Source organism: Bufo bufo, chromosome 4 (genome assembly GCF_905171765.1).
Source record: "Bufo bufo chromosome 4, aBufBuf1.1, whole genome shotgun sequence".
In the NCBI taxonomy this organism is placed as follows: domain Eukaryota; kingdom Metazoa; phylum Chordata; class Amphibia; order Anura; family Bufonidae; genus Bufo; species Bufo bufo.
Window position 1 is genome coordinate 308,678,126 of NC_053392.1, and position 11,522 is coordinate 308,689,647.

The 11,522-nt window shown below is 47.9% G+C and overlaps 1 protein-coding gene across 2 annotated transcripts in view; it reads right to left on the minus strand.

Annotated features, from left to right (window-relative positions):
- The window catches only part of MDN1 (midasin AAA ATPase 1), a 315,164-nt gene that overhangs the window by 21,400 nt on the left and 282,242 nt on the right, over positions 1-11,522 (minus strand). For both annotated transcript variants that reach the window (XM_040428764.1, XM_040428763.1), the window contains exons 84-88: positions 10,972-11,109; positions 10,735-10,876; positions 4,180-4,346; positions 2,264-2,407; positions 1,139-1,289 (exon numbers count right to left, since the gene is read on the minus strand). In XM_040428764.1, the coding sequence (XP_040284698.1) occupies positions 1,139-1,289; positions 2,264-2,407; positions 4,180-4,346; positions 10,735-10,876; positions 10,972-11,109 (742 nt within the window). The remainder of the gene's footprint in view (positions 1-1,138; positions 1,290-2,263; positions 2,408-4,179; positions 4,347-10,734; positions 10,877-10,971; positions 11,110-11,522) is intronic.

Genomic DNA, 11,522 nt, shown 5'->3' on the forward strand with positions numbered 1-11,522 from the left:
GCGGGTCCCAGAGGAGGGACCTGCGCCTATCAGACATTGGTGGCATATCTTAGTTATATGCCACCAATGTGTGAGATGGACCAACCCTTTTACACTGCTTGACATTCGTGCAGATTATCACTAATGAGCATTTCTACGCATGCTTGTTAATGATAATCTGCCAGTATAAAGGTGTCACAGATTACGCTCGTTCATCGGGTAATAGGATCATTGGTGTTGTCACTTGCATCATTGTTTTCTGGCAGCAGATTGTGCTGTCTAGACAGCACTCTGCTGCAGACAAAGAATGATTCTGTATGGGGGACGAGTGATGGCATTAGCGATCACTCCTCCCCATACTGTGGAGGAGATTGTGGCATGTGAATGCAACATTCACCTTCACTGATAAGCATGTGATTATCAGGAAGGAACACTTACTTCCCGACAATTGTCTGCTCCATCGAGCAGTGTAAAGAGGCCTTTACATGCACACTAATAGTATTGATTACAGATAAGGCTGGGTAGTCTTACTGCATTTAAAGAGGACCAGGCACCACAAAAGGCAATGCAATCTGAAAGCACCATGTTATACAGCAGGGGAGGCTCAGAAAATTAAGAGACATTTTTGCGGGGAAAAAAGTCCAGTAAAACTTGTATTTTATAAATTTATATGTTTGCTTTTTCTAACACCTATCGGTACAGGAGGGAGGTGTTATCAGTGACTGACAGCTATTTCTGTATGCACACTTATACACACAATGCTATCAATCCAGATAACACCTCCCTGTACCGATAGCTGTTCACAGGAAGTGTAAAAGGCAAAGCAATTAAGCTAGAAAACAAAACCGGTCAATTTTTAATACTCATCTTTATACATAGAGCCATGCATAGAGGAAATGGGGCTCAATATATAAAAGACGATGATGCAGTCAAGTAGTCAACCATTAACACGAGGTTCCAACATTTGTGCAGCCAGTACCTCCTTCCCTGTGTTGTTGGGAGAGCAAGACCACTATGGGTCAAGAACCACAATGGGCATCTCTATGGGATATACATCCATAAATAATGCAGTAACAACCACAGATAAGCAGGACATGTTGTGGCTTAAACAGCTTCAAACTTGTGGAAGTCTGATGTTCCAATACCATTTTGTTATTACCTTCACCGTTTTCCTCAGCTTGCTCATCTCCACTGGCTTTCCCCTCGTCAGTCTCTAGATTCAGATCGTCAGGAAGGTCAAGGGCTTCTGGCTCTTGATTAGCATCCTGTTTCCCATGATAAGGATCAGTCTCGTTCTCATCGTATTCACGCTGAAATGTGAAAAAAAACAAAAACATTTATATTACATTTGGAGAAAAAAATTTGAGATCCAAATCAAACAGCGTTGTTATAATATTTAATATGTTTTAGTGAAGCATTAAGTGCAATTTCTCAATACCGGTAATTCACTTCACATACAAGCTGAGTAATTCCATCTAAGGTGAGCAGCCTCTGGACAACATGGCCACTGACTACTCTGTTCAATATAAAAAACAAATAATAATAAAAAAAAAAACAAAACAACAATAGCTGGGAGAGTGGTTACAGGGAATATACGGTAGATCCTACAGCTCGAGGGTGTTTTAACTGGTGTTTTTTTTTTTTTTTGCATCATTTGCAGTTAAAAACGCCAGCTCCAGATGTTAGCTGAATGTCTTAAATATGTAAAGCATGCCACACAAGATACTTTTTTACTCATGGTGTTATTAATTTGGTGTTTTGTCACTGTGGCTCCTTTTCAAAAATTCAACATGCGGTGTAGCTCTTGGCCCTTTTTTACATCACCTTCTCTATAGGGAGAAGACTAAGTGAAGAAAACACTAGTGGGCAAACAGTAAGGATGGCAAACGCTAGGATGGCAATACAGTTGAATTCAGGAGTGCACCTGTGCCAGATGGCCTGATACACAAGTACTCGACTCTGTCAGTTAATTAGCTCTATGAACCTGGAGGCCGTGAGTGGGGCTCAAGTGCCCCCCTGGACATCGGCTCACCGGGAGGTTTCCTGTAGGGTCTATGGCCAATCAGCCCTCGGTAACCAAACCATCTCAGTCCACTACATGGTGGATGAAGCTGTGCAGTTTTGAGGTCTAATTCCGGCACCAGAGCAGCATAAAAACTGCTGATCTGCGGGGATACAGGGAGGCAAACGCATGCCAAACCCACACTGATGAACTATGCCAAGGACAGGCCATCAACATAAAAATCCTGATAACCCCTTTTAAATTAATATAATTTCAGCTTACCTCATCAAGCTGCTCATGAATTTTGTCTTTGCGATTTTCCTCCCCTTGTTCCTCTTTAGTCTCATCTTTTGGGTCCTGCTTCTTATCTTTTCCTGGTTCTTCAACATTCTGGTTGTCATCCTTAGCAACCAGCTCAGATTCACCCTAAAAAAATTGCAAGACAGTGTAAAACACAGACAGAAACTACAAGGACACAATATCATCTTAATGATCGTTACAAAACATTTTAAGAAATTATATTTCAGTCTTATTTTTATCTTATATTTACATAAGATCCCATTTCTCTTCCTTTAGTGTGAGAATGCTAAATGCTAGAGGACCAAGATGATGATGGATTTATTTGACCTGGTATTGCTGCTATTTTGGCAATCAGAAATATAAGACCTGGGTGGAACACTTCTCAAACAGAATAATGCGATTATCCCTCACAAGAGCATCCCAGATCTCAGCCTCAGCCGATTTCTTTGCGGCCCGTATGCAGAACCATTTACTTCAAAAAAACGTAAGTGACAGTGCATTCCGATTGCGTATGTCCGCAAGTTCGTTCCACAAAAATTTTTTTTTAACATGTCCTATTCTTGTCCGTTATGCGGACAAGGACAGGCATTGGTACAATGGATCAGAAAAAAATATAAAAAAATGAACCTCCATATTTTTGGCGGATCCGTGTTTTGCGGACCGCAAAATACATACAGTCGTGTGCATGAGCCCTTAGTGTGGGTGACATATTGTGCCATCAATAAATGTTGAATGCAGCATGAAAAACAAGTTACTTTAGCAATTTAATTTCGGTTACAAAAATGCTCCAGTTGCTTAGCTTCTGAAATAAGCCGTGAGTTACAAGAGCTGCAGCAAGGCATGCCCCCCCCACTGTGATAGGGAGCGGCTGCAGCAGATTGGACACACCATGAACTGCCAGCTTGAAATAAATCTAGCAGAGCATATGTAGATATGAATGGGGAGGCCTCTGGATCCATATGAGGTACAGAGCTGATTCTAGCTTTGTTAGAAAGATTGGCATGATACGATATAATTTTTTGCATCATTCGTGGCATAACCTCTTTAAAAGTAATTATTATTTTTTTTTTTCAAAAGGGTTGATATCCTACAAATTATTTGTGTCACTAGGAAGAACAAAAATAAATAAATAGCACTAATACTAGTAAACACAACATGTCATTGTATTTCACTCTATCACGCTATTGTGTTTTAAAAGGATATAGAATATATATATATATATATATATATACACGATTTATTTGATTTTTTTGCTGTCAATGAATATGAACATGCGAAACCAACTTTAAAAGGTCTGAGGTGGAGTTAAATCCCATACATCTACAGATGTCCAAGATTAGTTGGTTATATCTTTTGCTTGCACACTGCATATTGCTCATTTACCTTTTGTGATTGCACAGTATTATGCATTTTTTATAGTGTATTGTGGACTAGCCAGTTTTCTATCACTTATGGTGAGAACTGCAATGTCAAGTTTTTTCGATACATGTATGTAAAAACTTGTGCAGGTATCAGCAACCTTCGGCACTCCAGCTGCTTTGAACTATAACCCCCAACATGCACACTTACTCAGCTAGTTTTGTACCTCCCACAGAAGTGACAGGAGGATTCTGGGAGCTGGAGTGCCAGAGGATGCTGATCCCTGGACTAGTGTAAACTCATCCTGCCTCAACATCCCTACAACATAATTTTTGTAATTTGGATAGTGTGGCAGAATTAATAAAGCAATTGTGTCTCTACCTGATTGAATGGTCATATTAGGGGTGTTCTAGGTGTTTAATACAGTATAACAAACTAGCTAGTTTGTGCAGCTAACCTATTTACCTTAGAAAACATTGCCTAGACTGGGTACGTGTATTCACTACTCATCAGAGCAGAACTAGGGCAAATAAACTCACCATATCCATTCCTGGCCCAGTCTCTTCTGCTTCATCACCATCACCTTCATCATTGTCATCATTATCTCCCCAAAGACGTTCATCAAGTTTGTCTGCATCACCATCACCAAGATCTCCCATTTGTTTATCAAGGTCATCTTCCTCACTGGTGGATTTATCATCTTCATCTTAAGTAAAAACAATTATAATAAATGACACAAATACTTGAATTATTCACTCGCATCCACCCATAACTGTGATTAGGTAGCATTTGTATTAGAGTTTCTCCGCATTGACATGAACAGGGGCAAACGAGTGTACTTGCTGCAATTGGGGTTTTAGCAGTTCTAGCAATACAAAACAATGAAACAAAACTCCACTTGGGGAAGCGTCACATAAAAACGAGATTTTTGTATAACTTACCAGTAAAATCTCTTTCTCGCTCTTCCTTGGGGGACACAGGAAACCTTGGGTATAGCTCATCTCCATAGGAGGCGTGACACTAAGTGAAAGACTGTTAAGCCCCTCCTCCAGCAGCTATACCCTCAGCCTGGAGAGAGAGACTTCCAGTTATGTGCCCAAGTAGTTAAAACAAAGGCAAGGATCAACCAAAATAACACCAACAAGTCAAAACACCCATCAGGGCAACCAAAACAATGGGTGGGTGCTGTGTCCCCCAAGGAAGAGCGAGAAAGAGATTTTACTGGTAAGTTATACAAAAATCTCGTTTTCTCGCCCAATTCCTTGGGGGACACAGGAAACCTTGGGACGTTCAAAAGCAGTCCAAAAAGAGGGAGGGACCACAACCCAAGATGAATTAAAGCACCATAGGCATTAAGGCACCGCCGCCTGCAAGACCAGGCGGCCCAAAGCAGCATCCGCCGATGCATAAGTGTTCACCCTGTAGAACTTGGTGAAAGTGTGCAAAGAAGACCAGGTGGCCGCCTTACACAATTGTTCAGCCGAAGCTAGATTTCGCTGAGCCCAGGAAGCCCCGACCGCTCTGGTAGAATGAGCGGTAACACCAAAGGGCGGCTCCCTGCCCTTAGCACGGTAAGCCTCAGCAATAGCCATCTTGATGAAGCGGGCAATAACCACTTTAGATGCCGCCAGCCCCCTGTGCGGACCCTCCGGAACCACAAATAGAGAATCCGAGCGCCGAAAGGGTCTAGTTACATCCAAGTAGATCCTCAGAGCCCTAACATCCAGACGGTGAAGATCCCGTTCCCGAGGATGAGACGGGGACGGGCACAGAGAAGGAAGGACAATATCTTCATTCAGGTGAAAAGCGGACACCACCTTCGGAAGGAAATCCGGAACCGGGCGGAGAACCACCCTGTCCTGGTGAAAAACCAAGAGGGGTTCTACGCAAGAAAGTGCCGCCAATTCAGACACACGCCGAAGAGACGTGATGGCAACGAGGAAAAAAACTTTGCAAGACAACAAGCGAAGGGAAACCCTACGCAGAGGCTCGAAAGGAGAAGATTGGAGAGCCGTCAGCACAACATTAAGATCCCAAGATGGAACGGAAGCGCGATACGGGGGAGCATAGTGAGCAACCCCCTGAAGAAAAGTCTTAACTGGACCGAGCGGAGCCAGAGGGCGCTGGAAGAGGATCGAAAGCGCTGAGATCTGACCCTTTAGGGTACTGTGACCCAAACCCAAGTCCAGACCAGACTGCAAGAAGGATAAAATCGTGGGGAGAGAAAACCGAAGGGGATGAACATCTAAAGTCTCGCAGAAGTTCAAATAGGCCCGCCAGGTTCGGTAATAAATCCTGGACGATGCCGGTTTACGCGCACGAATCATAGTACGGACCACGTCAGCAGAAAACCCCCGCCGCGTTAGGACTGCGGTTTCAATAGCCACGCCGCTAAACGTAGCGACCCCAAATGCTGGTGGAAGATCGGCCCTTGAGAGAGGAGGTCTTCTCTTAGAGGCAGAGGCAAGGGAGCGTCTGCCAGGAGCAGCATAAGGTCGGCATACCAAGGACGACGAGGCCAATCCGGGGCTATTAGGATCGCAGGCGTGCCTTCCGCCGCGATCTTCCGAAGGACTCGTGGAAGAAGAGGCAGGGGCGGAAAAACGTAGAGGAGAGAGAACTCAGTCCAGGGAAGGACGAGCGCGTCTGGGCCGTAAGCGTCCGGATCCTTGGCTCTGGCCATGAAGGTGGGAAGCTTGTGGTTGAATCTGGAGGCCATGAGATCCACGTCCGGACGACCCCAACGGAGGCAAAGAGACTCGAAGACGTCGGGGTGCAGAGACCACTCGCCCGGGTCGATCGTCGTCCGGCTGAGGAAATCCGCCGCCCAATTGTCCACCCCCGGGATGTAAATGGCCGAAAGGGCTGGAACATGAACTTCCGCCCAGCGAAGGATTAGAGACACCTCCCTCATCGCCGCCGCGCTGCGAGTGCCCCCCTGATGATTTATGTATGCCCGTGGCATTGTCCGATTGGACACGAACAGGGTGACCCTGAAGCAGCGAAGTCCAATGCCGGAGTGAGAGGAGAACCGCCCTCAGCTCCAGAACGTTGATCGGCAGTTTGGACTTCGATGGAGACCAAGTGCCTTGTACGGACCGAGGAGGAAACACCCCCCCCCCAACCCCGCAGACTGGCATCGGTGGTAATCACCAACCAAGTTATCGGCAGAAAGGACTTCCCCTGGAGAGGGGTCCGCAACCACCAGAGGAGAGAGGAGCGAACCTGGGGGGGGGGGGGGGGGGGGGAAGGGGAAAATGCCGATCCAGACTCTCCTGGGACTTGTCCCAGGCAGACAGAATGGCAGTTTGAAAGGTGCGGGAGTGATACTGCGCGTAGGGGATTGCTTCGAAACAGGACACCATCTGTCCCAAGACCCGCATGCTGAACCGGAAGGAAGGATGGCGGTGGGTCAGAAGGCTCCGAACCGACCGATGAAGGAGCTGGCGCTTTTCTGACAGAAGCCGAACCTCAGCTGCATCTGTATCCAGCAGCATCCCCAGAAAGATCAGTTGCCTGGATGGAACAAGAGAGGATTTGGGAAGATTGATAATCCAACCGAACCGGCGTAAGGTTTGTAGCGAGAGGTCCACACTGGCGGATGTCAGTGACAGAGAGGGTGCCTTGATAAGGAGATCGTCCAAATATGGAAGAAGAAAAAACTCCCCTGGAACGAAGTAAGGCGAGGACAGGGGCAAGGACCTTTGTGAAAACGCGAGGGGCCGTTGCCAGCCCGAAGGGGAGAGCAACGAACTGGTAATGGTCGGGCCCCACTGCAAAGCGCAGAAAGCACTGATGACACCGAGCGATCGGAATATGAAGGTAGGCGTCCTGGATATCGATAGAGGCCAGGAACTCCCCTTTTTCCAGAGAGGCCACCACCGACCTGAGAGACTCCATCCGGAATCGCTGAAGACGAAGGAAACGGTTTAACCGTTTTAGATCCAGAATGGGACGAACCGAGCCTTCCTTTTTGGGGACCACAAAAAGGTTCGAATAGAACCCCTTGAATCTTTCTTCCATAGGAACCGGAGCGATGACCCCTTTGTCCAGAAGGGTGCGAGTGGCAGTGAAGAAATCGGCCGCCCCTTGGGGATCCCGGGAGCGAAAGAACCGAACTGGGGGGAGGGACGCAAACTCGAGTTTGTACCCGGAAGACACAACCTCGAGAGCCCAGGCGTCGGAGACGTGCGCCTGCCAGAAGTCCCTGAACAGGAGGAGACGTCCCCCCACCCGGGTGGGTGGGGGCGCACCTTCAGGTAGTGTTCTGCTTGGTCGCGGGAGGGCGAGCAGGCTGTGACTTGCGCCAGGAGGGCTGGGTCCGAAAAAAAGGTTTCTTACGTCTGTCTTGGACAGGGTTAGGGGATGGATCTGAAGAGGTGCGAGAGCCCTGCGGGAAGACCTGAAGCGAGAAAAGGTGGGACGGCCTCGAGTGGTGCTCCTAGTCCTAGATTGGGGAAGATGCGTACTCTTCCCGCCCCGTGGCTTCGGAGATGATTTCATCCAAGCGGGTCCCGAACAATCGAGATCCAGTGAAGGGAAGGCCAGTAAGAGACCGCTTTGACGTGGAGTCCGCCGTCCAAACCTTTAACCAAAGCTCCCTCCTAGCCGAAACGGCCAGGGCAGACGAACGGGCTATGAGAGCCCCCGCATCAAGGGATGCCTCACAGACGAATTTGCCGGCTTGAACGATAAGTTGGGCTAGAGCACGGAGGTCCTGAATAGGGACGTCGGATTCAAGCTCCTGATCCAGCTGAAACGCCCACTCTGAAACCGCTTTTCCAGCCCAAGCGGAAGCAAAGACTGGCCTGAGGGCGGAACCGGAGGCTGCAAAGATACCTTTGGTAATGGCCTTTATACGGCGATCCTCAGTGGATTGTAAGGAAGAGCCATCAGCAACGGGAATAGCCGTGCTTTTGGCCAAACGGGCCACAGGGGGGTCGACTTTAGGTGGTGACGCCCAGTTTGTAATGCAATCCGCCGGGAATGGATAACAGATATCCAACTTCTTAAGCGGGGTAAAACGGGCATCAGGACGGGCCCAGGCCTTAGAAACCACCGACGAGAAGTCAGCGTGGAGGGGAAAAACCGCAGACGCCTGTTTTTGGCGAAAAAAGGAAACACTGTTTTTTTCAGAATTAGGAGGATCATCGTGAATCTTAAAGGTATCACGAATATTGTTAATAGGATGGCCCACGGCAGAAGCCAGTTTTGAAGGCAAGGCCGAGTCCATATCACAATCTGAATCAACTAGTTCCCCTTCAGAGGGCATATCCTGTATTGAGGAAGGGCCCGACTGAGAGCGCACCCTTGGGGGTGATACTGAAGCATCCGAGGATGATAGGCGCTCCGCCCTGGACCGCTTCTGGGGTTGACGGGCTCTGGAGGTGTCGCCTGGAGAGAGGGACTCAGACGGGTCAGCTAAGATAGCGGACCCGGAGGGCCCAGCAGGGGAAATATCCGGCTGCGATAAGGGCAATGCATCTGCAAGGCGGCCCACAACGTTAGAGAGACTGACCACAGCCTGGGAAAGGGATCTAGCCCAGTCAGGGGGATCCAAGAGGCCAGGGGGTGACACAACAGATGGCGGACCCTGTAATGGGGCTTTGCAAGCCGAGCAATGCGGGTCAGGCTGCCCTTGAGGAAGGGGGGCCTTACATGCGGTGCAGGTATGATACCAAGGTCCAGCAGGCGCTGAGGGGTCAGACATGTTGGCTGGAAGTAATATAAAAACGTCCAGGCCAGAGGGCTGCAGTGCTAGAAGGGGTCAACAGTCCTACCAGGTCACAGTGGGAGCGGACGGCAACAGCAGCGGCAACAGTAGCGGCAACAGCAGCGGCAACACCTGAGGTAAAAACGATCCGTCCTGAGAGCAGGCAGGCACGAAGAAGAGGCGGGGCCAGCGAGGAGCGGGAAGAAAGACGTCCGCCCCCCGACTGAAGCCTAACAAGCACAGGAGAAGCAGAACGAAGCCCCGCCCCCCGCTGAAACTTTCGTGCGCGCGATTAAAAAAAATAAAAAAAATAAAAAATATGCCGCCGAAGTCCCGCAGAATATTGCCCCCCGTCCACCTCCATATAAACGGAGGCGAACGACACACCGGTAGCCGGACAAGAGATGTCAGCCGGCAGCTGAACACAGCGGCACACTGGCCGAGAATAACAAAAGGCAGCCCCACACGGCCGCCGCACCTGAGGTAAACTTGCGCTGTAACCCTCCCCCTCGAGCACCGCTCAGCTCTGCCCCACACACAAAGGGGGGAAGCCGACAGGACGTCTTGTAATCGTGACAAGGCCAGGCAGAGGGGACAGCAGAAGTCAGAGTCCTAACAGGGGTGGGGTGGGGGGGGGGGAAGGGGGTAGGAACGGCTGCATAGCCACCTCACCATTCGACGTTTTCACCCTCTGACCATCCAGCAGGGACGCCCCTTCAGCCACTGGCACCGAAGTGGCAGGAAGCTGGAGAGGGGCTTGCAGGCGGGCGACCCTTGTGCTGGCGGGATGCAGGGGAGCTGGGCTGCCCTGGTCCTCCTTTTCTTCTGTGGGGGAGGCAGCAGTGCGGATAGCCGGCACTGGCGCAGCTCAACCCCGGGAAAACAGAGAGGTCGACTCTGTTGTCCCTGTTGAAAAAAAGGAAAAAAACGGAAAATAATATAAAAAAGAAAATATAAAATCTTTAGCAAAGACAGCTCTGCAGTGCAGAGAGTGTCTTGCCTCCTTGACACTAAGCAAAAAACTGGTACTCTCTCTCTCCAGGCTGAGGGTATAGCTGCTGGAGGAGGGGCTTAACAGTCTTTCACTTAGTGTAACGCCTCCTATGGAGATGAGCTATACCCAAGGTTTCCTGTGTCCCCCAAGGAATTGGGCGAGAAAGTATACCGTACATATCACAGTACTTCCAAGAGCCCAAATTATATTACAATTGGCACTGAGAAAGGCAATGCCACCAGTAAGTACTTCATTGAAGGTCCCAGCACCCACTATGCTGCTTAAGAATCAGGGGCACTTTTTAAGATCTACACTTTGACCAAGGAATGTCGGAGCAGCATTTTACTATACTGAAGTTACTAAAAGGTTTAGATAATATTTATATACCTTGCTTTTCTTTGTCTCCATCATGCATTTTCCCATCAAAATCGTCAGACATCTCAATAGCATTATCTTCTGCCTTCACATCAGGCTTGTCTTCAGGATTATCCTCGTCTTTTTCTTGACCCTTTTTCAAGGTATCTTCAATCTTTCAAATGTGCCAGAATTTTTATTTATTTATACGTGTTCATTATATATCAGCTAAAACATAGTACATTAACATAACTACGGTGATATCCATACCTGGTCTTCATTTTCAATTTTATCGCTCACGTCCTTCATGCCTTCCCCTTCCCCTATACCTCCTCCCTCATAATCATGAAATTCTGTCGCTCCATCACCGGCAGAATCTTCAATCAGCTCTTTGGGGAGGCAGAATCCCTATAGTATTTTAAATGAATTTAATAATTGATGATTGGTTTAAAGATTTGGACACATTTCACAACAAGACAAGCAACAAGCCAAAATGCGGAATAGAGGAAACTGTGTGGACCTGCAAGAAAATTCTGAGCAATGTTAAAATGGCTTCCTCACACAATGCAAAACTGCTTTTACAACATAGTAAGGATAGTACTTAATTCTTAAAGCAACTTCTAACGAACCCACCAATTTCTTAACCCTTCCTCAATGAGATAGGTGCATTTTTCTGACTTACTACTAAAGGACCATTTTTTATAGTTTTGGGTGGAAATCCTCTGTAGCCAAAATACTTATTTCAGTTTACACAACACTTTATCCCTTAAACTTCTCTTACTGACTTTAAAGGGGTTGTCCCACGACAAAGACTTATCAAT